Source organism: Panicum hallii, chromosome 2, assembly GCF_002211085.1.
Source record: "Panicum hallii strain FIL2 chromosome 2, PHallii_v3.1, whole genome shotgun sequence".
Classification (NCBI taxonomy): Eukaryota; Viridiplantae; Streptophyta; class Magnoliopsida; order Poales; family Poaceae; genus Panicum; species Panicum hallii.
The window spans coordinates 45329105-45356029 of record NC_038043.1 but is presented as its reverse complement, the minus strand read 5'-3'; the positions used below and the strand labels follow the sequence as shown (position 1 = coordinate 45356029).

The following is a 26925-nucleotide window of genomic DNA, read 5'->3' as shown; positions in this document are numbered from 1 at the left end:
AGCTCTTCATCACTATCATCTTCACTATCTACCTCACATACCTTGGTGTTACCTTTTGCCATGAGGCACATAGGAGGCGGAGGTAGAGATGGTTCTTCATTGGTGAGGGCGATGGTGACAATGTCTTCTTCATCACTTGAGTCTTCGCTTGATGAGACATCGGTCACCCATTCTTGTTTCTCCACCAAGAAACTTTTCTTGGTGTGCCCTTTCTTCTTTGGGAAGAGCTTGGTCTTCTTATCATGGGTCTTCTTCTTCCCAAATCTCTTGTTTTTGTTCTTCCTCTCCTCTTCTTCATCATCGCTTGAGTCATGGCGATGCTTACTCTTGTTGTCCTTGCTTCTTTTGTCCGGCTTGGGGCAATTAGGACGGATGTGTCCTTTTTCGCCACAATTGTAGCAAATCTTGTTCTTGACATCCATTGGCCGGAACATTCCCTTCTTGGAGTCAAAGTTGAAGCCCTTCTTATTGATCTTCTCATTCAAGCGTGTGAACTTTCTCATCATGAGAGCAAGTTCTCCATCATCTTCAATATCGGATGAGCTCTCAAGATGATCATCTTCTTCATTGCTTGAGCTTGAGTCTTGTTTGACCATCTTGAGCTTGTGGGATTTGTTTGTCTTGGTCTTTAGAGCAATTGACTTGCTTGATGTTGGCTCTTCGGTCATACCAAGAATGCTCATTTCATGAGCGCGAATTTCGCCCACAAGTTCTCCAACTTCCATTGCGGCGAGATCCTCCTTTTGAAGCATAGCATTGATAATGTTATACTTGGGCTTCGGGAGTAGCATGAGGATCTTGCGATTGATGGATGCACTGTCAATTTTGGATATTTCAAGTGCATTAATGTCCTTGACAATGACATTCAAGCGAGAATACATATCATTGCAATTTTCATGAGCTAGCATTTTGAAGGAATCATACTTAGCTCTAAACAAGTGATATTTTTGTTCACGAACTTTGGTGGAACCTTCATGTATTTCAATGAGCTCCTTCCAAATATCACTTGCTAGATTCATGCCATTTACTCTAGCAAAGACCTCCTCACTAATAGCTTCGAAAATTGCATTTCTAGCTCTAGCATTCCATTTTAATTGGTCGGGGGTGGGATCTCCGGTGAACCCGACTTTAGTTGCCAACCACACTTCGGGGGCAATCGCATCAAGGTATGCGGCCATGCGAACTTTCCAATAGGCAAAGTTCTTGCCCTCGAAGTGAGGCGGCGAACCACCCATCTTGGCCATAGCTCTAGGCGGTGAAGCCTAATGATCCAAATGAGCAACGAGGCTCTGATACCAATTGAAAGGATCGATGGACCAAGAGGGGGGGTGAATTGGGCCTTTTTCAATTTCTAAAACAAGATAAAACAACCTTAACCTATGCAAAACTAGAAAGGCACCAATTCACCAACCGGATAACTAAACAACCTACACAAGCTAGACAAGATAGAAAAGAGATAAAGCCTAGCACGGTAGAGCTAACTAGTGATCCCTAAATCAAGCACATGAAAGAATTGCATGAAAGATAATGCTTGAAAAAGTAAAGAGGACAAGGGACAACCGGATTTTTTCCCGTGGTATCGATGTGTTGGCACACACCCCTAGTCCACGTTGTGACACTCACAAAGAGTATTGTCACCTCCCAAGTCACCAAGACGAGGGCGCTCACTAAGAGTCTCCGTTCACCATCCCGGTGTGGTGGAGATCAAGCCACGTACAAATCTCTTCTCCGGGCTTCCACAATCCTTGGCAAGCTCCGCGAGAATCACCTCGATCACCAAGATCGCCTAGGTGATGCCAATCACCAAGAGTAACAAGCTAAGGCCTTCACTTGAGCAAGAACCCAATCACCAAGAATGGATGCACACAAGCTTCTCTCTACTCAAGTCCTTAATCTTGCTTCTTGAATGATTGAATGAACAAGTGTATGAAATGTTGAAGCTCAAGGTGGCTCTTGACTATAGTATGTGTGTTTGGATGTTGCCTAGTGTCAAGTGTTGTAGAATGACCCATTGGAGGGGTATATATAGGCAGCTCACACGAATAGAGCCGTTGGAGAAAAAGCTGCCAGAAAAACTGCGTAGCGCCGGTTAATCCGACGTCCCTCCAATAGTCATCGTCGGTTTAACCGGTGAATGTAAAACTCCCCTTTTGAAAAACTAGCCGTTACTGTTTGGGAAGATTAACCGTCGTTGCATCGGTTTAACCGGTGAGTGTAATCATCCATTGATCAACAGAAATACCAAGTCACTGGACAACTGCACCGACGTCAAATTTCAAATAGCGTCGGTTTAACCGGTGAGTCTATTTGTCCAATGATCAACTGAAAACCGAGTCTCTGGACAACTGCACCGACGTCCCTTTTTAAATATCATCGGTTGAACCGGTGAATTGACTTGTCAAACTCTGCTGACCTTGTTTAACCGACGTATATAAAACTTGAAGCGTCGGTTAAACCGGTGAATAGGATTTTTCTGATTTTGCCTGTTCTGACTTGAGTCTTAAATGAAATCCAAATATTCTTGAGATATAAGTTGAGAACCACTTATTTGAGCTTCTAGAAACCTGAGTGACCATTGTGTGCATCCATTTTCAAATGACCATGTCCATGCTCAAGTTACTAAGCCTAAACCCCTCTTAATAGTGCGATCACTACAAAACTATAAAACCTATACTAACCTAAGTGTCCTTCTCAACCTTATGACACTTAGGACTAGAAAGATCCTTAGTCTTGACATATTATAGAGTTGAATGCCGAGATCGCCTTTTTTGAATAAAGAAAATTGGGGGCCTCTTTTGACATATAACCAAATGAGCAATAATGATCTATAAGGCTGCACAAACTCATTAGTCACAATAATGGTTGTCATTAATCACCGAAACATACCTTAAGGGCCTAGATGCTTACAACCTGATTACTAAGGTATAAGTTCATACCAAAAACCCACATTAAAAGAGAGAGAAAAGATATAGCACAAGCATAACCACAACCACAAACATGGTCCACAATAACCATAACCATAAACATGGTCCACGATTTAATTCATCTTCAAGTTCAATTATCATGTGAGGGTCCAAGCCGCTCTTAACCGTGAGCACGGCTGATATATCAGTTTTCACTCTGCAGAGGTTGTACACTTTACCCACAATTCGTGTCTCCCGATTTGCCCGAGGTAGCTAGCCTCTTAAACACTTCCGAGGTGAGTGGCAAGGGATTCACTACGAGGCCTTTACAAAGATTCCCTAACTTATGACAGTCCGCTGAGGTTTCAAGCCAAAGCGGTCATAACTCTCCCTAATGAGGTAGACGCCTTACCCAGGACCATATCATACCCTCAAGAGGACCGAGCTATACCCCGACGATGCAACCCCTCTTGCCCTTTCGGTAAGATCGTCATAAGCTAGTGTTTCTAATTAATCAGACAAGACCAGAGCCATATAGTATTGTGGTTGCACTGTTTTCCTGGGTGGTTCTCCATGTTCCGATTAAACATATAATCTTGTATTAACAACGCATAGCGCATGAACATGGATAGAATAGGTGTAACATCATCATTGTTCTCATCATGATTATATATTATTCCCAAACCATAACCAGTTGAAGCAACTAAGCAATAGCTACCCAACAATAAAGATAAAACCCAGGTTGACAAGGAATGATCATAAAGACTAGGCATATCCTTAATTAGGATCCATCAATATTAGGACACATGCATGCATATAAAGAAAAAGTTATATTTATTGTGATTATTAGGACAAAAGCATGATCAAGGAAACACATGCCTTTCTTTTAGAGAATAGCTGCTCAGAGTTTTCAACTCTTGTTCTTGAATCTCTAAATCTTCAAAGCTGTTGGATCACGCTCCTTCTAACGTCACACAAGCAACGGGCCCAAAACATACAAGCAAGCAAACAAACAAGAACAACTAAGAACAGATACAACAAATAAAAAGAAAAGCTTTAAAAGAGCGAACTAAAGGATAAGGCTCGATGCTATGGTCACGAGAGCGCAAGAAACGCGGAAAACGGAGCTAGGGTTGAAAAGATACAGCTATCGGGAGATTTATATTATAAAAGAATAAAAGAACGATAGGCTTTCATTTATTTTAATTTAGAAAACCAATGTAAAAGATATTCAAAAGAGAATACCCCTAATTATAATTAACTCATATTATATTTGCATTTATAAAGACGAAGTAGAACTTAGTCAAATTTTATATACAATTCTCTATGTATAAATTACACTAATTAAATAATTAATTAGAAAAGAAAACTTGTGAGAACATCTAAACGCATAACTTTATGATTCGAGTTGAACTAAATAAATTAAATTACAAACACATTTAAGTTGATATTAATCAAATTAACATTAATTATGAAAACCGGAGAAAAGACTTAATTGGATTTTATTTCGGAAAACTATATGAGAGGGTATTATTCAAATTAAATTGATATTAAATTTTAAAAACAGGAAATACGGCACAACAACGCTACTAAACGATAGCTTAGGGTTTTAGAAGACTAACGCAAAAAGAACGGGTCGAAACGGATATAAAACGCGGAAACTACGCATAAAACAGCGCTGCAGGGACCTATACGCAATTAACTATAGACTTTAGGGGTTAGCAGAAAAGAAATACAAGACACAGAAAATAGTGCTTGCAAAATAGGAAAAGATTAGGGTTAGATCTGAAAAATTCCATGGTGGGGCTGGATTGAAAAGATGGAAAAGATGTAGGGGGTTTCCTACAATTTTTGCAAGACACAGGAATTTTCACGGTAATTACAGAATCTTCCAGGGACCTAATCTGAAAAAGCTCAAAATCACGCAGCAATGGTGGCGGCGGGTACTGTAGCTTGAATTCCCGTTGATTTAGGGCACGAGAGCTCGCGGGAAGCGGGGCAAATGAAAGAGGACGACGAGGGGATTCCGTTCCATACCTAACTTACCCCGGGGACGCATCGTAGAGATCGAATTTCGCGGAGGAAGGAGGTGGCTGTGGGTCTGTTCTGGATTTCTGGGTGGCAGCGCTCCTGCTGTTTGTGCTGGCGGCGGCCTGCAGGCTCGGCAGGGAGCGCAGGTTGCTGGGCAAGGCCGGCCCGCAGGGGAGGCTGCGGCTGCAGGGCTTGGCACCTGGGGCGTCGCAGAGGCGGGGTACGACGCCCTGTTGGCCGGCGGCGCTTCTGCTGGTGCGCACGGGTGCAGGAGGAGGAGCACACGAGGCATAGACAGGGGCGGCTGGGGCGCACGGGCGGTGCAGCTGGTGGCGCACAGGAGCAAGCGCGGCAGCAGGAGGCAGCGCAGGGGGCTGGGCGACGGCGGTGTAGGCCTGGGCGCACGGCTTCCTGGTCTGGTGCGGCGGCGCTCCTGGGGCAGATGCGTCGCGAGGGAAGAGGTAACAGGAGCGTGCAGGAGACCACAGGGGCGGCGATAGGGGAGGCACAGGCAGAGAAAAAAAAATGCGACCTAGGGTTAGGGTTATGCTAGCAGGATTTATAGGGTACGCAGGGAGCTGAGATTTGGCAACTAGGAGGGCGCGAGGGCTTGCACGGAGGGTGCGCGGCGGCGGTTGAGCAGCAGCCGAAACGAGCAAAGAGTTTGCGGAATTAGGGTTACGCGAGAATTTATAGGGCACGCAGGAGCCGACGCAGGGAAGAAAAATTAGGGCCGGCTACCGGGGAACAGGAGGTGCAAGACACGTTTAAATAGGCCTGGAGATATCGTGCTGGGCTCCGACTCGAACGAGGATAAGGATGCGGCAGCGCATCAGGCTGGGACTCGTTCTTGAGTCCAGATTGCTTACGGGAGACGGGATTGGACCGACCAGCGGGTCCCACAATTTAACGAGCAAAGAGAGGATAGAAGAGGTAACGGAAAAAGAAAACGAGATTGACCAAGCGAGTTATGCACCGAAACAGGTTCGGGTGAGGGCTGAATACGAAAACGAGCTGACAGAGCCAGTTGAACGCGAACGGGTTATTCGTGAACGCGGAAAATAGAAGGAAAGGATCAGGCCGAGTCGTTGGAGCTGATGGTGATCGAACATCATCGGAAAAATACTGAAGACGAGCCACGAGGCGTCGTTTTCGAGCATGACTTGATCGGGAAAAATGGTTAGATGATCGGGAGCTCGATAGAACTTCTTAATGATTCGGAGAGGATAAGGTTAAAAGGATATACAACAAAGATACGGCTCGGTCTGACTGCGATGAAAATGAAAAAAAATAGAAATATTTTCCAGAACATATTTTTAAGTTCAAAATAAATCTAGAAAAGTCCAGATAAATATTTCAAACCACGAAAAATATATCCGGAAGAATCCCAAAAATTTCCGAGGAAAACTCGGGAGGTAATTTGGGTCACGAGGATTCCAAATAAAATATTTGGGACTCATAGAAAAAGAATTTTAGAGCTTTCCAAGTAAACAAAATGGATCTAGCTCTTGGATAAATAGAATAATTGCCAGAAAAATCTTTAAAATTCTCGGAAAATCCTTTTGATAGATGAACACATTGCAAGAGATAGTCACATCCTAAAATTAAATATTTTAGGGTGTGACAGAACTACCCCCCTTAAACAGAATCTCGTCCCGAGATTCGCAAGGGCTGGTGGCAAAGACGAGAGTTATGGCAAAAAGATTTCATCAAGGAGGCGACCAGATAATGAAATGGGTATCGAGAAAATGAGAGAGTTTAGATTGGGATCTTCACTTGCTTTCAGCTGGATTGAGCAGAAGGCGTTGACGAGAGATTCACAAGGGCTGGTGATTGGAAGGGGAGATAGAACACATAGTTTTTTTTCCTTTTTTTATAAGGGGTAAGGCAAGATGGCAAGATGGGTAACAAGAAAAGGAGGGAAGATGATTGGGTTTTATTCACATGCTTCCAAGCTGATGGGGTTGATGAGAGATTTACAAAACCTTGTGGTCGAAAGGAGGCGACAAGGTAACAAGATGAGTATCATGAAAGAGAGAAAATGGATTTGGGTCTTCTGTGCTAACTTTCGCTTAGGAGCAAGAAGACGGCGTTGACGAGAGATTCGTAAAGTCTAGAGATAGAAAGGAGAGATAAGGCAAAGAGCTTCTGACAAAGAGTAGAGCGATATGACAAGATGGGTATCGAGGCAAAAAGATGGAATTTGGGTTTGGGTCTTTTCTGCTGGCTTATGCTTTGGAACGTGAGGATATCGTGGTTGAGAAAACTAAGGGAGAAATGATGTCATTGCAGGCACAAGACTGACAACGCCTCAACGAGCAAGGACAAGGAGTCTAAGCAGTCAAGAGCAAAACAACAAGCATTACAAGCACACCAAAACAAACCATCAAACAATCGACCAAGCGAGTTATGCACCGAAACAGGTTCGGGTGAGGGCTGAATACGAAAACGAGCTGACAGAGCCAGTTGAACGCGAACGGGTTATTCGTGAACGCGGAAAAGAGAAGGAAAGGATCAGGCCGAGTCGTTGGAGCTGATGGTGATCGAACATCATCGGAAAAATATTGAAGACGAGCCACGAGGCGTCGTTTTCGAGCATGACTTGATCGGGAAAAATGGTTAGATGATCGGGAGCTCGATAGAACTTCTTAATGATTCGGAGAGGATAAGGTTAAAAGGATATACAACAAAGATACGGCTCGGTCTGACTGCGATGAAAATAAAAAAAAAATAGAAATATTTTCCAGAACATATTTTTAAGTTCAAAATAAATCTAGAAAAGTCCAGATAAATATTTCAAACCACGAAAAATATATCCGGAAGAATCCCAAAAATTTCCGAGGAAAACTCGGGAGGTAATTTGGGTCACGAGGATTCCAAATAAAATATTTGGGACTCATAGAAAAAGAATTTTAGAGCTTTCCAAGTAAACAAAATGGATCTAGCTCTTGGATAAATAGAATAATTGCCAGAAAAATCTTTAAAATTCTCGGAAAATCCTTTTGATAGATGAACACATTGCAAGAGATAGTCACATCCTAAAATTAAATATTTTAGGGTGTGACAATCCATTGCAATGGTTGTCAGCATTTGCCCTCTATACTTTCTTATAAGAAAGGTCCCATCGATGCACAGGATAGGCCGGCAGTGTTGGAATGCGTTAATGCATGGACCCAAGCTGAAAAAGACCCGCTGCAATATGAAGGGCGGACCTTGTCATAATAGCTTCCAGGATTTCTCTGACAAATTATGGCCAACAATCGAGAAATATTATCATATGCAGTCTCGAACGTGCCAAATCTCATCTCTAACACTTTCTGTTTTGCACTCCACGCCTTCCCGTACGAGATGGTATACATGTACTTCTCCTTAATATACGTGATAATAGACTTTGGTTCAAATGATAGGTTGGCTACTATCATCCCGTACATCTTGTTTGCAATAAATTGCGATGTAAGGTTGCGATGGAACTTCTGCACGCCCGGCAAATGACAAGTGTGCTGAGTGACAATTGAGCATTCCTAATAATCTTTCCATCTGCCCTTATAAGCATGCACCCGCCACGGACAGTCCTCCTTCACACATACCACATCGTACTTACGACACTTGCACTCGACTATTTTGAACTCTCGCATAAGAGAGAGAGACCAACACTTAACAGCTTCCTTCACCTCATCAATTGACTGGTACCTCGCACCCTGGACAACTTCATTCTCCCTGCAATCCCAAGACACGCTGGATCCCTCATCTATGACAAGATGACTGAAGTCGCTACTCACCCTTTCTTCAGGCACATCCTCGTCATCATCAGACGAATCGGCATTCATTGCTTCATTGAACTCACGATCTTCGTCTCGCAGCTGTTCAACAATACGGAGTATGTTCTCCCCCTTATCAGCCACGTATTGAGGTGCTGCGGTGCCACCTGCCTCAATGTTTGGCTCCTCAACTTCTTCATCAACATCTTCATCCCCCGCAGCAGCTTCGATGTTTATCAAAGCCTTCTGGTATACACTGACAAGGAGTACCAGTGGCCATTGCCAATGACTTGCATTTTGCAGATAACTTAACCAGTCATCGTTGCTTGCAAGTGGCATCAGCTCCCAGATCAAAGCGTGAGTGGTACAATTTATGACGCACTGAACACTCACAGTGTGTGTCTCCTGATTAATTCTTAATCCGCTCATTAACCAGTTGTATAGGGATTCAAATATCCTCTCATGCGGTCTGATAATTCCTTTGACCGCACAGCTGAATTCACTTAAATCTACCCCATTCGGCCCATAAATCACATTTCCTTCTCCGTAATATATACTAAAAGTACCCTTCTCGGAAGACATATCTGTCAATTATTAATAAACTAATTATACTACATATTAATACACAACGACCCTAAGTTTCAGCGATTCCAGCGATCCCTAGATTATATTTTCCAAATTCTAAACTATTCAGAATATAAATTATAGTAAAAACAATTGAAAATACTAAAAACTATTCAAAATATAACTACCCTAAGAAATATTTCTAAAAATAATTGAAAATACTAAAAACTATTCAAAATATAACTACCTTAAGAAATATTTCTAAAAATAATTGAAAATGCTAAAAATTATTCAAAATATAACTACCATAAGAAATATTTTTAAAAACAATTGAAAATACTAAAAACTATTCAAAATATAACTATCCTAACAAATATTTCCTAGATTGTAGTTATTGTCAAGTAATTATACGACTAGAACGATAATATAACTCCAAATCGACGTGTTAATAGGGCTTCGCCGCTTCCTCTCCTCTCTTCCTCTCCTCCCCTTTCTCTCTTCCTCTCCTCCCTTTCTTTTTTTTCTGATTTTTGCTTAATAAAATAGAAATTTGGGGCAGATGGGGGCTTATATAGCGGGAGGGGGGGACCTCCCGTCCGCCCAACAGGCGGGATGCCTCGCGGCCACGTCAGGGACCTTTTCGTGAATAAGAAAAATTCCTTTTTTGCGAAGAGACCCTCGGAAGGGGCCTAGAAAAATATTTGGCACCTCCCGCCCGTTGGATGGGCGGGAGGTTTCCGGCCAGCGGGAGGTACCCCTTTTGCCAAATTTTTCAGATCGGCACCCCTTTTTCGAATTTAATTTTTTTATCCCTTTTTGCAAAAAAATTCTTGCCGCTGACAGAAGCTGGCCGAGTACCCCAACGCCTCCACGCCTCCACGCCGCTTGTCGTCTGCTGCTGGCAGCCTGGCACGCCGTTTGAAGCAGCTGGCGTTTCTTAATTCAGGCTATGAACAATGCTTCTGAAGAACAGCAGGGAAGGGTTTACACGTGCTGTATCGTTTACTGATGCTTCACAGGATCAAATCACATCAGTAGTAGCTGCAATCTGCAAAATCCTTCTTTGGACCAAGAAATCACATACGTTCTCAAGACGTCATCGTGTTTTCTAGTCAAGTTTACGATACAAGTTTTATAGATAAAGATAGAATCGGTTCTGCTCACTACCCCAACTGTGAATTTCCATACTACTTACAAATTCCTGGTGTAAATGGCACACCTATGTGGAGATGTGGACATGTAAAGCAACTCATGAGTTGTGTAAAAAGCTGACGTATCGACTAACAGAATATGTTCTGTCGGATGTAACTAATTGCTCGTTACAAGGTTAGTTGGTTGTACTATTTCCCTAAAGATGTGAATGATTGGTTTGTCAACCAGTACATGATAGCATATCCATAATCCCTAGTTCACAATGATTGGTACTGGTTGAACATCAGATGGCACTGGTTGATAAGTAAAAGTGACAATCATATTGTTGTGAATCAGAATGCCAACAGCCCAACAATATGTAGCACTTGCTTCTGAGTATTTTCTATTTAAGACAAACTAACAAAGATACAAACACTCTGAAATTCCACAAAGTAACATTTGATTTAAGTGGTCAGCCCCTTTTATTTCATGGTGTTTGTCCGTAACCCCTTTTATTTTCTATCTCAAATGAAATTTCCACAACTGCTCAACATGCCCGATCCAGATGTTAGGAGATAGCCGTCCACGGCCCGTACATGTTGATTACAAAGAAGTCATTTAACTGCATGATAGTAAAAGCCTGCATCAAAACCGCATGTTCCAATGCTTATACATTGTGTGGGTTGCCTACATTTATGATATACTCCATTCGTCCCAAATTATTAGTTGTTTTGGATTTTCTAGATATATGAATTTTGCTATGCACCTACATAACATATATCTAGATGCATAGCAAAAGCTATGCACCTAGAAAAACCAAAACGACTAATAATTTGGGATGGAGGAGTACGTTACAAGATTAAAAAGAACTGCATGTCAAATTACCTCCAAACACCACTATTATCACAATCTTGTATCACCACCTTCAGCTTCCATAAACAGCTTGTGTTCTCTAATGTATTCAATTAGTTCATCACAAGTAAGATACTTTATCGACAGGCATCTTTTTATGCAGTCTCTGAAATTTAGCCATACATAGATGCATCTCAATGTTCCAAAAACTATTATTCATAACACTAGCACAAAATTATCCACAAACCAATGTCTGTAAGACTGATACCTTACTCTGGCTGAACTGATTTGATTTGGCACAATCTCATCGACTGAAATGATGTTATCCTGAAAAGGAGTTAGGAAATGATCATACACAAATAAACAGTAAAGAAGCTTATACTGCTCCATACTAAAATCCTCAGACTACAAGTTTGTACCCTGCATTCTTGCAGTATATCACTGCCGGCTATCAAATTGCCAACATCTTTTCCTTCTCTGCGTATACATATGACACCGAAGTCCTTGCATATAGTTCTGACCTGGAAACAAAAGTCAGTGTCATCAAAGTAAGTTGATACACAAGGAAAACCAAAGTGAACCTAAAAAGGTCATCATTGCAAAAGCTTTTTTGTTGCTAGCAAAGTTCAAGATTTCTACCTGATCTGGGATCCAAACTCCTGGAGTGCTGAATGACTCGAGCAAGTCAGAACCACATAAAAGCATTACCTTCAGGCTGCCTGAAAGAAAATTCTTTCTCACTACATATCAAATGTAATAGTATGGAAAAAAAATGAGGTGATGAGGTGCTACGTTGGAGCAAACAATCCTCGCTATATATACCTTGATCAGCTAAACCATCTCTGCACAAAGAGTTCCGAATTCTTGAAAGGACAGTCAAAGTGCGCTGATAACCTTTCTGCATGGCCTATGAAGTACAAGGCATTACCATGTATGAGTTGTTGCTATATCAAAATTACAAATTTCTGTATTATACATGGCAAAACCCAAAGAAACTTATGAGCGAGAGCATGTAAGATCAAATTACCTCCCATGGATCAACCATCACGAAAGATGAGCTTTTGCACGCAAGTTCACAAAAACGAATCCGGTGAGCAGCTGGTAAGAGGTCCTACACAACTTTAAATCTGAACTCAATTAAAAGAGCAGCAACTATCAGTTTCATATGCTTTTTGCAAGGCCACAATAAATACCTTCTTCTTATACGCATCGTTCACCGGAGACATGTAGCCACCCAACACATAATACCCTCGCTGCTGAAGTTCATCCTTTGCCAGTTCTACAGGAAATATGGAGCACAAAAGCTTCACTGCTCGATCCCAATCAGAAGCTGAGGGGTACCAAAGCAATCGACAGGCAGCAGAAATTCAAACTTTGAAGCTTACCAAACATGCGCAGGTGCATGTATGTGGGAGGATTGAAGCTCCCGGTGGCCACGAGCACGACGCCGCCTCGGATTCCTCCGTCCCTGCCGCATCAGAGAATTCGGGAATCAGATGACAGCTGAGTCCATCCATCACGCGATCGAAACAAAAAAAAAAGTCCAGATTTTTGCTACCTGCTCGGTTCAATGGATATCTTTTCCCTCGGGAGAGGCACCTCCATTCCCACCTCCTCCATCGCCGGCGAGAGGGGCGCCGGCGGCGCTCGCTGTGCCCCGTGCGGTGCTGCTGTGGGAGGAGAATCTCGTCGCTCTGTCGGCTCGGCCGCTGGGCAAAGCAGCTCCGACTTGTGTTATGGGCTTCCATGGGTCAGGGCCTTTTAATCACGAAATAAAAGGCCCATGAAGAAAGCATACTGGCATTAGGCCCATGGAAGGTCCACCTGCAGACCAACCCTTCCGGCTACTCTATAAAAGCTCGCCCCCTCCGCTCGCTAGGTTTTTGGCGAGTTCCTCTTCTCCTCGGCGGCGGCGGCAAGCGAAGAAGCCGGCGGCGAAATGGTGAGAGATCGCATCACTAGCTCTCATGGTCGCAGCCTCGAGCTCTCGCATGGATCAAATGCGCTAATTGATCGGTTGTCGTTGCGTGCAGGGCAAGGGTACGGGAAGCTTCGGCAAGCGCCGGAACAAGACCCACACGCTGTGCGTGCGCTGCGGCCGCCGCAGCTTTCACCTGCAGAAGAGCACCTGCTCCTCCTGCGGCTACCCCGCTGCCCGCATCCGCAAGTGTAAGATCCCAGGGTGCTTCCTGCTTCTCTGGTTCAGCTTTCTTATCTTTGTGAGATTCGACCAGTAACCGTCATTGCTTGTGCCCGGAATCGTTGCTCTTACCAGTGCAAGGACGTTCTTGCTTCGTTTTGATCGATATACGTTTGGGACGTGTGCTAATTGATGAAATTGCATGCTAACATCATGGTTAAATTGCTGGATGTGCCTTGATCTTTCAGCAGTAGTTATTTATTTGTGTGGTGTGTTAGTATATCACTGTAAAAGCAGCTATACCAATCTGAACCTTCATGTTTTTCACTTGTAAGCCCAAGCTGGCCTACCTTTTATTGTTTTTGACACGAACTGACATAAGATTCAACTCATTGTCTTCATGTTTACATTGTGTTGGCACCCAAACTTGGTTATTTAGTTGTAGCGAGCTCAAGCCTCTAGGTATGTGGACATGTGTTACCCTTGTATATTTCCTTTAAGGAACTGTGGTATTCAGAATCGCTCTAACTCAGGTACAACTGTTTCTTTTCGAATAGCAGGAGTTGCTATGGTTTTTATGATTTATCTAACTTGTGAAGTATGTTACTATTTTTTATGCTCGTGAAGTATGCACATATTAGTAGCTACAACTTTATTATTTATGGAAGTTGCTACTAGAATACCTAGTAAATTAGGCTGTATTCACATGTTTTGCTAGATATGTGAATTTTTTCTCTGAAATTTCATGTAATTCTGATACCATTATTTCCGTTTCTTCCAAAAAATCAGACAACTGGAGTGTGAAGGCCATTAGGAGGAAGACTACTGGCACAGGGAGGATGAGGTACCTTCGCCACGTGCCCCGGAGGTTCAAGAGCAACTTCACAGAGGGTAAATCCTTGCTCACCTCTTCTTATGCTGTGATCCATGGATTATTGTACTAAACTGCCTCTGCAAAAACTTATCAGGAACTGAGGCGGTATCACGGAAGAAGGGAGCTGCTGCTGGCGCCAACTAAGTGTGTTCTCCACTTAGCTAGGCCGGGCTGTGGATCATGAAACTAGAGTTTTTTTTGCTTTACTTTTATGTTCCTGAATTGAGAGGCAAACGATGCTTGTCTATGTTATTTCATATCCTGGATGTTAATCCTTCAGTTTTGAATGTTGAATCGGGCCTGATTGTTATTTGTCACCCTATTTACAGAATTAACTCTACAGCTGCCTGTGTGATGTTGAGTTATGTTTACTGCTGTGATTTCTGTGATGCTGATGGGGTGAGTGTTGCTTGATTCGTTTGTTTGAGAAGTTGAGAATGCGCATTTGCAATGGTCATTTTGTCTGTAAAGTTTGTCTTATGGACATCTTGAATTGTTACATTGTTGGTAAATTGTTGACACGTGGACATGGCCATCGTGTGCTTGTTCTCTGGTCAAGCATCATTTTGCTCTGTGGGCTTACTGTTGATAGCTCAAACATTGCAATGGATCATGGGGAATGCTGTTCTGTGGGCTTACTGTTGATAGCTCAAACATTGCAATGGATCATGGGAAATGCTGTTCTGGGAGGCTGTTTTGATCCTCGGACTAAACTTTAGTCCTCATCGTATCGGAAAATCAATTGCATAAATAGAGGTTAATTTATGAGACAAATCTAATAAATCTAATTAGTTTATAATTTAACAATGTTGGGTTAGGGTTAATTAGTCTATATTTTGATGTCTAAGCATTCGATGTAACCTGTTGCAAAAAACAGTTGTCCCGTTGCAAGAGTAACTCCAACAAGAATCTTTGGGACTCGGACATGTGTTCTAGACCGAAGCAAACAAAAGAAAAATAAAGAATCTTATTGTGGCGTAACCACACCAGGCACCACACAAACGGGCCCACGTGTCAACGGTTCATGTTACGCCGCCACTTATCCCCTCTGCCATCATCCCTTCCCACTGGCCTCGCGCCCCTCCACATCCCAAGCACACCGCCAGGCGCCAACCTGCCAAGCCTGCCTGCTCCGTTGCCTGGCCATCCCCGTCCCTCTCCACCGCCGAAACCATGGCCAACTCCTGCCTCTCCACCGCCGCGCGCGCGGCGCTGCGCCTGCCCTGTCCCAAGTTCTCGGCCGACGCCGCGGGGACGCAGCTCCAGCTCCAGCTTCAGGTCCAGTACGCGTCCGTGTTCCCGCGTCCGGCGCGCGCGCACCAGCGTCTCGTCGCCGACCACCTCGCCGCGCCCGCGCTGCCCGTGGCGCGGAGGCGCGGGCTCGCGGTCACCGCGATGGTGTCGCACGAGGAGGCTGCGGCGACGGCTGTCGAGGAGGAGGAGGAGGTCGCCGAGGGGCAGTTGCTAGAGCAAGACGAGGTCGCGGAACAAGAGCAGCCGGAACAGGAGAATGATGGGGCCGTCGAGGCCAGCTCGGACAACGGTGGCCCGTCGGAGGCGCCGGGCACCACCACGACCAAGCTGTACTTTGGGAACCTGCCGTACAACTGCGACAGCGCGCAGCTCGCCGGCATTGTGCAGGAGTACGCCACCCCGGAGATGGTCGAGGTGCGCCTAATGTTCACTCAAATGCCGAAAGGCGCGCTTAGCTGCGGCATCGGCCTTTGTGAAAAATTTGGAGGCCGAACAATCTTTGCCTGCGCACCCATCCGGATGTCCACATACTGTAGTAAAATGCCTTCAGGGTTTTATTATTAGATTGTCCAGTAATCTTACTACGGCATTTCATTTCTCGTTTTAGTAGGACCCAAAGCCTTGTTATTGCTGAAGAATAGCGTCATTAGAGAATTGTTCCTAGAACAAAGGGGGTACTTGCAGCACATGTTTAGGACTTTAGGTAGCTTGCCTAAGATTGGCTAATTTGATCACAGAACTTCCATGTTAGGTGTTGTACGATCGTTCCACGGGAAGAAGCCGAGGGTTCGCCTTCGTGACAATGACCACAGTTCAAGACTGCGAGCTGGTCGTCAAGAACCTCGACGGCACCGTAAGTGCAGTATCGTCAGCTGCGCTGTGCTAGCAATTTGTATAGCATTGTACAGCACCAGTCAACTGTATTTGTGACGGCTTTTGAATCTTCGATCAGCTGTACGGTGGCCGGACGATGAAGGTGAACATTGCTGACCGACCGAAACCGAAGCTGCCGCTGTACCCGGAGACGGAGCACAAGCTCTTCGTCGGCAACCTGTCGTGGACGGTCACATCGGAGATGCTCACGGAGGCGTTCCAGCGGTGCGGCAACGTGATCGGCGCAAGGGTGCTCTACGATGGTGAAACCGGCCGGTCAAGGGGCTACGGCTTCGTCTGCTACTCCACCAAGGAGGAGATGGACGAGGCGCTTTCCTCGCTCAACGGAATGGTACGTCATGTCTGAAAAAAACTGTGTGATTGTGTCTCCTAAATAAATGTTGCGAATCCTGCTGCCAAATACTCCTACCAAAATGTGGAATCGTTTCTGATAAACGTGGTGTGCTGAAACATACATTTTTTTCTGAATTAGCTTTGCGCGCTGAAATATGTTTGCTTAGTACAAATAGCTGAAGTTGGAAGAGAGGGTTTTGCTACAGTACTCCAAATTAATTGTGGAAATTATGATTTGATGAATCTTTTATGGTTCGTAGACTAAAAAGACGTAATTTTACCTGTCCTTTCTTTCTAGTGATAAAAAAAATGCTTACAATGTTCAGATGGCATATTGATATGAGTCAGCAGAATACATTGAGCTGAACAGTAGTGCATAATGCAGGAAATGGAAGGCAGGGAGATCAGGGTCAACTTGGCCCTTGGAAAGAAGTAGCAGAGTTGAGATATGGAGGACGGTTGCAATTGACATGTGAAAATGCGACCAAGACGGCGACGCTTACTTATGGGAGAGCGCATTGCAGGAGCAGGGGCAAGGAAAAAGAAATCTTTCTGATCTAGAATAGCATGAAAATTTTGTTGCCATCTGGTGTATATTTAGCAAAGACGGTTCATACATTATGAATTGTGATTCTTACGGTTTTGAGGTGTTGGTTACTAGTGGGCAGCGGTCCATAGTTCCGTCCTCTTGGAACTAGGATTTTTCGATCTGTCTAAATTGTAAGTGTGTTTGGATGGCTCCTCTGATCACTGGAGCACCAATTTGGTGGATCCATGCACTGGTGCACATTTGAAGCTTCTGTTGCTGGAAGACTTGATAGACTGAAAGCATCAGCGGTACACAGATGGTCGTAGCAATACTGACAGATACATCACTCTGGAGATTAAGTGTCTAGTTTCCACAAATCACAAATCCAGGTGTTGACAAAACTCAGTGTATGCACCATATGTGGAAAATGGCTACCAAAGTTGTTTCAGTTTAGAGCATCTCCAATAGGAGTCCTAAATTGGGTCCTATCTTGAAATATAGGGTTTAAGAGAAAAAAAATAGCCTCCAACAGGAGTTCTATTTTTTTAAAAAAACTGGCAAATCAATTTAGGACTTAGTCTTCCGGGTCCTAGATATAGGACTCAATTGGTTGGGTCCTATCTCTCTTTTGCCACGAAATGAGTATAAGCTTTTGAGACCCCGCTGTTGTAAATGACATGCTTTGAGAACCCGATGTTGGAGTATAAGTTTTTTTTATCCTAAACACATCAAATATGTCTCTATTATAGGATTCAAATATAGAACTCATGGTTGGAGATGCTCTTTCAAGTAACCGGATATTTTATTGAGGAAAAACAAATAACCGGATTTCATTCTTGAAGTGATTTGCAATCGATTCAGACATAAAATTTTCAATTCAGGAAATTCAACGGCAGCCATACATAGATAAGAGACACACCGAGTAGCATCTAACGTGAGAGATTTTTTGCTCAGGAAAGAACAAAAAAAACATTGCAAATGGAGAGCCAGATGTGTTGTGTGACATGTCCGGATCTCGTGGCGCCAGGAGCCACTACCACATCCTGCACCAGACAACCTCCGCGCCACTCGTCACTCCTCAGCCCCCACGCCACGTACTGCCGCGTCACTGACGCGTGGGCCTGGGGCCACGCGCAGTGACACGCACAGTAAGTCAGAGGATCTGGTTCCCACGCCAGAGCGACCGGAGGTTTCTGGCACCATGGCCATCTCCACCGCTTGGATTTCCAGATTCTAGCATTCACTTCTGCAAACCTCGGAAACGACAGCTTGGGTAGAATGTTTTCTGTTGCCTGAAAAACCTTTCAGTAGGACGCCGACCCCCACCACCAGTAGCACGTCGATTAGATGGACCCTCGGCCTAGGCTGCCGAAACTGCTGGTCCTTTGTGGACACCGACGATGTGGAACTTGGAGGATCTTCATCATGAACAGAGTGTTGGTTAATGGACAGTTGAGCCACTGCGTTCCCTGTCACCTCCATCTGTTTAGCCAGCAGCTGCTGATCCTTCAACATCTATGCTCGACGATCTTCTTGTTAATTCCAAATTAACTACCGACCATTGTACTGAATGAAGATTTGGATAGGTTGCCGAATTGATACATGTAATCAGTCAACTAGGATTGCTTGCAGAGTGATGATGGTTGGAAGCCAAGTCAGACAGTCCATGCCTGCATTCAACTCTGCTATCTCTACCTCTCTATCATCTCGATTCCCATACTCATCTGATAGCAACTTCTCGAAACAAAATTATTTATTCGATACCGTTGCTGCTGCAAAGCTCGCAAAGCCATCGTACCTTCGTACTAGCTTGTTCCACGTACATCGCATACGGTACACATGCGCTTATGATGACCTTCTGACAGAGAAGCATACTCGTAGTAAATACGCGAGTCACTTCAGCATCTCACTCACGGCCGCGCTTCACGCGCGTTTTCAAATGAATTGAGAAAGCCAAATATGATTTCCACTGACAGCTACGTGATGATGTTGCTGCTGTGTAAGCTATGCTATTAGCCATACATACTGTCCGGCTGATCAAGTGATCAGTGATTGATGGAGAGATCGATGACGCGACCAGAATGTCTATCATCACAAGGTACGCACGAACCGTCCTGAACCACCTCGAGTTGGAATTAGAACTGGCCACAAGATTAGGTTCTTCCAACCTCCAATTCGTGGGGCATAAACATACCAGAAATTCTCTTAAGGGTATCTTGTTTCTACAGGTCTGATCCTCATCCACTCATGCGGCTGTAAGCCTGTAACTCAGGTCTCTGCGGCTTGAGTAGAGATGGCAATGGGTACCCGATATCCGAAACCCGGCGGGTTTTTACTCTCTTAGGATACGAGTACGGGGTAATATCTATACCCGTGGGTTTCTTAATGGGTGATAATCTGTACCCAGCGGGTACACGGGTATGGGTATGGGATCGTAGCACCCGAACCCGCAAACCCACGGATTTTTTAAACCCGACATAATATAAAGAATGCAGATCATATACTCATTTTATTATAATCCAATAACTTTGTTTTAGAACTTTGATGTCTAATACAGTGAACTAGTGGTGCCATGCTAGGGATGGTGGACAGTAACTGGATATTAATCTAGCTGTGAACTTATGATGTCTAATATGATCAATGGTGTTATGATTTGTGAAACACTCTATCAGCCTTATGGATATATCTGAGTGGTTGAGTACTTAACAGTTTGTTGGGCACGGGCAACCTGCGGGTACCCGCCACCCGTGTGGGTATGGGTTTGGGACATAATCTGTACCCGGCAGCGGGTATGGGTTTCTTAGCGGATATATTTTATTCTAACGGGTACGGGTATGGACAATCAATACCCAGCGGACGCGTGCCCGTTGCCATCTTTAGCCTTGACGTCGTTCCATGCACTTCTATCATGCCTTAATGCCTCAGTCAGTCAACTGAACACTATGGCCCTATTTAGCACAGCTTGTGAACCAGCTTCTGACCAATTTTAAGCTGCGGGCTGGCCAAAGCTAGGCTTCTTGACTGCTTCCCCCGCCAGCGCTTACGCACCTCCTTCACAAAACGCGCGTACGGTGAGCAGCGGGAGCGGACCAGTTTCTGCAGCTTATCGGCCTCCGCCCCCCGCGCCGGCTGCCTCCGGCCCCCCGCGCCTCTGCCTCCGCCCCCCGCGCTGGCCTAATTTATTTGTGTAATGACACTCTATTATGTTATCTAATTTATCATTAAGTTATCATTATCTTATTTAAGAGTAGTTTATGATTAATTGTATGATATATTAATTATTAATAATTTATGAACAAGTTTCAGCTGTGCCAAACAGGACCTGTGACCAGCTGCTTCTTTAACCAGCAGCTTCTTTGACCAGCTAGCCACCAGCTGGCTTCTTAACAAGTTTCAGCTGTGCCAAATAGATCCTGTAGCTCATGCCTTCTCGTCCAGAAAACGTCCACTCGGTGTCTTGCCGACCATGCTGCCCATCACAAGCCGAAATACCACGATTCTTTTGCGTTTCTTTGCTACCTTGATCTTGCCGCCACAAATGCAAGAAAATGACTGAAGTCGACCGAATTTCGACAGGCGAGCGATCGAGGCGCTAGAACTATAATCAACTTTAAACTGTAGTAGATAGAGAACCAAGAGCATCCACTTGATCATTTGATTGAGCAAGCCAAGTCAGTGTCGGCCTTAAGGTTTCCGTGCTGCCTTTCCTGTTCCAGACAAGTGTGACAACTGACAATCAAATTAAATTTGACTAGGAACTTCCAGACATGTATCTGAGCTCAGACCTGGATGTCTTTCCTCACCCTTTTCCCCTCAAAACAAGGCTCGATTTGAGCAGGGAAAACGAGATGCAACAAATGGAAGCTGATGACTGTCGTCCAATACCGACAGGCTGCACTAGAGCTAAGTCAGCTTTATTTAAACGAGTAGCTACTAGCTAGCTAGAGGTGCAAAAGGGCACATTCCATACTTCGGAGTTCTATGGACCATCAGACCATGTCAGCATCAGCATCTCCATTAGTTCCCCGGTAAACATCTTCCAATAAAATAGTATTGGAATATTCAAATACCACTTTTAAAATAGTATTGGAATATTCAAATACCACTTTCATAGATTGTTGGAAAATATACTTTTACAGTTCTCCAATAACCTCATCCCAATATAACTAACATATTGGAAGAGTCAAATTTCTCCCATTATTTAAGCGGTGTTGGGCTGAAATATTGGGACAATCTAATAATTATTGGGGAAATGAGAGTTTTTGAGGAACTGTTGGAGTATATTTTTTTTCCAACATTATCAGTTTATTGGGGAAAGAAAGACCGCTGAAGATGCTCTAAGGTTTCCTCATTTTTTTAGATTACACAGTACAACTCAAACACTCAAAACGCACATAGACTCACCCCTATGAACCCACGTACGCTAGCTTAAAAAAATATAATTTTAGAGCACTCGGGCCTTCTTTCGACCACATATTGTTTCTAATCATTATTTCAGGGCATGTTTACGTAGTGAGGTTTGAACACACTTTTAAGTGCAAACAGTTTGAGTTTGAACCGAATTCTCAAAAAGGGCTCATCAAATTGGGGCCCCTCCCCAGGCGTGTCACCTCTGTACTCCACGACGACGGACACAACGGAAAGTCGGATACGGTTGATCTCAGAGACACAGAATCCTTCCAGTACTCCTATCTCCGAATCGATCAAAACTACAGTAGCATTTGAACATTCCTGCAAAATACTCTGCTGCTTCGGGAAACACAACCAGTGATCAAGCAACCCTTGGCAAGTTGATGAATGCTCAGTACTGCCCACGCTGCACCGTAGTGGTGGCACTAGAAGTCTAGAAGAACCACAGACTCTGGGTGCTTGTAGGTAAAGGACGACGTACGCGGCGAGTCTTATTTTACTCCGTGCTGGTAATCATTCTGACAGCCGAAGAGATCAGGATTCAGGAGTGCCACTGGACGGAGCAAGTGCTAGCACCATTCGTTTTGATTTCGTCGGAAACATAACTTTTGCTATACATCTAAGATACAGTGTACATGTTGATGCATATAAAAAAATACATATATCTATAAAAATCAAAATAAATTATAATTTGAGATGAAGGTAGTACCTACGACCCACTCGCCTACACGCTCGCGCATCATTACACGCATCACCTTTCCGGCGCACTCGATGGCTTGGATGGACTAACTCTGAATCTCCAACTATATACCGGATCACGATATGCTGCGCCGTGAACACAATCTCCAACTATACCGGATCATGATATGCTGCAGTCAGAACACTGTAGAGAGAATCTTAATTGCAGTGCCACAAAACGGAAATTCTCTGAATACGCAGAATCAGAGTAGCAAAAACTCGAGTCGTACAGGAACAGGAGAACTAATCGCCACCTGACTAGAGAGCTCTGCTGAACAAGAGAACAACACACAGGCTTCCTTTGAAAAAAAAACAAGAGAACACATAGGCACCGATCAAGGAGCGGAGCCAAACACTTCCGCAGAGGAGGCTCCACGGCGAGCGGCAAGATTCCAAATCAGATACAGAGAAGCGCAAACAGGTCGACCAGGGAGCGGAGCCGACGCTTTCGCGGAAGACGCCACGGGCGCGCACGGCCAGGCACGTGCACGTCGCCGGTCGGCGTCACTGGCAGGTCCGGCGGTCAATGGGGGCGCGCCAACAATGCCTGACTTTCACGTGGCCCCGGGCCCGCCAACAGTGACCTGCGGGTTGGCCGTTTCCTCGCCCAGCTCTTCCTCTACACTCCTCTCTTCCCACTGTCACTGTCTCCCCTCACCTCCATCGATTCTGGTCGCATTTTTCGGTTGCATTTTTGCACCCGGGTCCAGAGTTAACCAAAAACTCCGTACTAGGTTGATTCTAGGCTGCTTATTACTACTACTACTACTACTCTGCTAATACGCGCAAGAATTGACAAGAAGGGACCAGGTAAAATTCCATTTTACAAAATTTGCAGAATAGCCCCCGTCTCTCGCTACGAATCCTTTATTCCCCCACCGATTGTCGTCTCGGCTGGCTCAGATCCCAAGTCTACGCTCTCATCCACCCCAGTTCAGTTCCAGCAAGCAGTGCTCCGTGGGCTCGGTCCACCACGCCATCGGCGGCGGCTGCTCCACGGCGAAGAACCCGCCGCACGGCTCGTCGTCGTCCAGGAACCCCGTCTCGTCCTCCTCCACCTTCAGGAAGCCCCCGTGGAAGAACGCCCCGCCGTGGCTCGTCGCGGCGCCTGCGGCCGCGGCGGGCGTGGGAAGGAGTGCGCCCTGTACCTCCGGCACCGGCGCCTCCGCCACGCCCGCGGGCGCGTCCGCGTCGTTCAGCACCGCGCTGGAGTCGCTCTCGGATGATCCCACCCCCGCGACAGGCGGCCCGTCGGAGGCCGCCGGCTCCGCCTTGACCGACGTGAAGCTCGCCGCTGCCTCCTCGTCCCCGAGCTTCGCCTTCAGCTCCTTGATCTGCGAAAATACAGACAACCAACCAAAGAGAGGATCAACCATTGCGCACTTAAAAGAAACGAACGCCGCATGGGTCCTGCTCGTGCAGGAGCCAACCTGCCAACGATACATACCTCGGCGAGGAGGGCGTCCTTGTCGCGGCGGAGCGCGTCGTGGTCGTGCCGCAGCGCGTCGTAGGAGTGGCGCAGCGCGGCGTAGTCCCGCTCGAGCTGCTTGGTCTTCCAGCGCGCGCGGCGGTTCTGGAACCAGACAGCCACCTGGCGCGGCTGCAGGCCGAGGTCGCGCGCCAGCCGCGCCTTGCGCTCCGGCTCCAGCTTGTTCTCCACCTCGAAGCTCCGCTCCAGGGCGCGCACCTGCTCCGCGCTCAGCCGCCGCTTCTTCTCCCCGCCGCCGCCGCCGCGCGCCACCATCTCCTCCGCGTCCCCCTCCGCCTCCATCCCAGCTGCTGCGTCGTAACCATCATCATCTGGCAACCAACAACACGCCTCAAATCTTTCGCACGCGTTCCACCGAAACATCACCCTTAGAAGAATTCGCGCAAGAAAAAGGAAAAAACAAAAGAGGCTGTCAAGTTACCATCCGGATTGGCCGTCGGAAGGAGGGAGGGGCTGCCGCCGCGTGGCCGCTTCATGGCGACTGGAGTTCGATCGATCAAGTGGAATTCAGAGGGCACAGACTCTCTCTCTCTCTCTGTCTCTTTACAGCGAGAACAGGAGCAGAGACCGGGACGGACCCCTCCGCTGCTGCCTCCCTGCTCGTCTCCGTCCCCTGCCGTGATCCATGGCCAGCACCTTGCACCACCCCTCGTCTACGTCCTCGAGCTCCGGCCGATACAGTTCCCTACAATTGCAAAGTTTCTCGGGTGGTTTTCTCGCGATCCAAGAAAGCGCCGGGGCTGTGGAGGGGAGGGGAGTGGAGTGTGGAGTGAGGCCTTCTCTTCTCTGTTTCTTTTTCGGTTTTCCTTTCAGTTCCCGCAAGACTGAAGACCGTGTGCTCTGTACTCTGTGCGTTAATAAAGGGCGTGCGGGAGACCGAGAGGGGGGCAAAGAGGGAGTTCGGGCTCGGAGCCTGGGTTAGGTCCGCGGGGGTGGTGCGGTTAACAGGTGACCATGGTTAACCGCGCAATCGCAGCCGAAGAACAAGCTAGGCGTGCACAGTAACGTGAGTCGTGCCTAGTTTTTGATCAGGCGACCGGCTCAGCGAATCGCTGCTCAACGTGAGGCCGTCCATTGATGCAGTCCAAGACGACCCCCACCAGCACATTAGTTACGGTTACAGAGTTACAGCCCACTAGAAGTTGGGTTTTATTTTTCTAAGAGTAAATTGCACTCTAGGTTCTAAACTTGTACCACAGTTTCACTTAGGTTCTCAAACCTTAAATCATCCATTTGGATCCCTAAACCGTGTTAAGGGGTCTATCCTAGATCCTAAACGCGCCACGCGAGCATCCAACACCGACATGGCATGCCACGTGGTGCCACGCTGGCGAATATTTACAAAAATCCTTATATCTTCTCCCATTTGCTCCTCCTTGCATTTTCCCCTCTCCATTTCTTCCCTGTTCATCTGCTCCCCAAATCTAGTCGTGTGAATGTCCTCACATCGCATGATGAGCTCAAATTGGTGCAAGGGCAGGGCTACACGATTCGCAGCGAGGTCAGTACCTTGTCCACGTTGGGCATTCCGTCGGATGCTCCTCCGGACGGCCGTGACAATCAGCGGGGTGCTGAAGAGAAGCCTGGACCAGGTGAAGCGGTGGCAACAGGCGCTGGACCTGCGTGTTGCGGCGCTGGCGCTGGCCACGCGGTCGACATCAGGGCATGCTGGTGAGGGCGGCCTCGCGGGGCTTGGGTTTCTCCGGGCAGCCGTCGGGTGGCTTTGCCAGGCTCTCACCGCAGCCGTCGTCGATGCTTTCATCGCTCACCACCGCGTCACGCATGACGACACCGCCACCGCCGATGCAGCAACTGTTCCAGCTCGCCGCCGACATCGGTAGCCTCATCGCGGCAACAGCTGTCCCCAGCGCCATTCCCCTCCATCTACCCCTTTCTCTCTTCTTCCAGCTCGGGACAAGTTGAGCTCCCTCTGCCGCCTACAGCAATACGCCGGCCACACTCCCTCCCTCTCCGATTCCCTGCGCAAGAGCCTCCCCCACCTCCTCCCACCACCTTCCCCGCCACTTTCCCCATTCGTTCCGGCCGTTTCCCGGCAGGAATCGCCTCCACCCCGGCCGGTCGCCATTGAAGTCCGCCGGAGCTCCGAGCACACGCCGACGAACCTCTTCCGACCTTCCTCTATCCGAGCCGAGCCCATGGTGAGCACCGCGACACCGCACTCGTCCTCCTCTAGCCCTTTTCCCCACCGCCACTCGCGCCGCCGCAGGCTCACGGCAACCCACTGATGCTCCGCCAGTCACAAACCGCCTCCGCTCACCCCATGCCGCGCTGCGGCTACGCCTTGGCACGATGGCTGCGGTGCCGCTTCGCTCCGCCGCCGTCTGCCCACGGCCGGTCAATCTACCGTGAAAGTGCATTTGGTCCCCTCAGTGGGTTTTGATGTTAATGAATGCATAATTAAGAGCTAATGTGTTTATCAGTTTATCAAGCTATGGACAGGTTAAAATTCAATAAAAATAAAATATTTGCATGAAAAGATGCCAATTTACTTGATAGATAGTGATGGAGCTCAAAAAATATCTTTATTTATTTTATATGAATTTGAGTATAGGAAACACCGTAGATGCAAGGAGACGATTTGAAGATGTCTAAGTGATTAATTGAGATGCTAACCTCCTATGAGACATACTCCCATGTGAAAGAATCTCAAGATACCTAGAGGGGGGTGAATAGGCAAATCTGAAACTTAAAGCACTTTAAATAATGTCAGTAACACAGATGTCCGGATACTCCGGATATATGTCCGAATACTCCGGGTTTTGTGTCCGGAGTTTCCGGAAATATTGTCCAGAGAGTCCGGGTATGAAACAATGTGCACACTAACAAGATATTGATGCTGCAAATTAGATTGAGTAAATTTATGCAAGCTAGTAGTACCTTAGACCTAAAAAATTAGTCTCACAAGCAAACATCTAATAAAACTAGTAAGAAGCACAAAAGAGAGACAGAATTTGTTTCCCGAAGTTCACTCCCAAAGGAGCTACGTCTCCGTTGAGGAAGGATT

General features: G+C 46.2%; 4 protein-coding genes across 7 annotated transcripts; 2 read left to right on the top strand and 2 right to left on the bottom strand.

Annotated features, from left to right (window-relative positions):
- Window positions 1-10681: 10681 nt before the first annotated feature.
- Window positions 10682-12991, bottom strand: LOC112883151 (nicotinamide/nicotinic acid mononucleotide adenylyltransferase). 4 transcript variants are annotated; one of them, XM_025948398.1, is made up of 10 exons: window positions 12798-12991; window positions 12625-12707; window positions 12433-12518; window positions 12267-12350; window positions 12062-12146; window positions 11879-11958; window positions 11659-11760; window positions 11508-11566; window positions 11273-11405; window positions 10682-11027 (listed from the first exon to the last, which is right to left on the bottom strand). In XM_025948398.1, the coding sequence occupies exons 1-9, from the start codon at window positions 12857-12859 to the stop codon at window positions 11291-11293; spliced, it is 756 nt and encodes a 251-aa protein (XP_025804183.1). In that variant the 5' UTR covers window positions 12860-12991; the 3' UTR covers window positions 10682-11027; window positions 11273-11290. The 4 variants fall into 4 exon arrangements, with proteins under 4 accessions (XP_025804183.1, XP_025804185.1, XP_025804184.1 ...); XM_025948400.1 differs by having other exon boundaries at window positions 11273-11339; XM_025948399.1 differs by having other exon boundaries at window positions 10682-11009; window positions 11273-11339.
- A 46-nt stretch (window positions 12992-13037) lies between these two features.
- LOC112883152 (60S ribosomal protein L37-3-like) lies at window positions 13038-14595 on the top strand. Its single transcript, XM_025948401.1, has 4 exons — window positions 13038-13181; window positions 13273-13408; window positions 14169-14270; window positions 14348-14595. The coding sequence occupies exons 1-4, from the start codon at window positions 13179-13181 to the stop codon at window positions 14395-14397; spliced, it is 291 nt and encodes a 96-aa protein (XP_025804186.1). The 5' UTR covers window positions 13038-13178; the 3' UTR covers window positions 14398-14595.
- Window positions 14596-15315: 720 nt separating this feature from the next.
- Window positions 15316-17554, top strand: LOC112879487 (28 kDa ribonucleoprotein, chloroplastic). The gene is made up of 4 exons (XM_025943748.1): window positions 15316-15921; window positions 16259-16360; window positions 16460-16732; window positions 17120-17554. Exons 1-4 carry the CDS (start codon window positions 15427-15429, stop codon window positions 17168-17170), a joined length of 921 nt encoding a protein of 306 aa, XP_025799533.1. The 5' UTR covers window positions 15316-15426; the 3' UTR covers window positions 17171-17554.
- Window positions 17555-22683: 5129 nt separating this feature from the next.
- Window positions 22684-24752, bottom strand: LOC112882396 (homeobox-leucine zipper protein HOX4-like). The gene is made up of 3 exons (XM_025947450.1): window positions 24322-24752; window positions 23859-24211; window positions 22684-23745 (listed from the first exon to the last, which is right to left on the bottom strand). The coding sequence occupies exons 1-3, from the start codon at window positions 24374-24376 to the stop codon at window positions 23332-23334; spliced, it is 822 nt and encodes a 273-aa protein (XP_025803235.1). The 5' UTR covers window positions 24377-24752; the 3' UTR covers window positions 22684-23331.
- Window positions 24753-26925: the final 2173 nt, after the last annotated feature.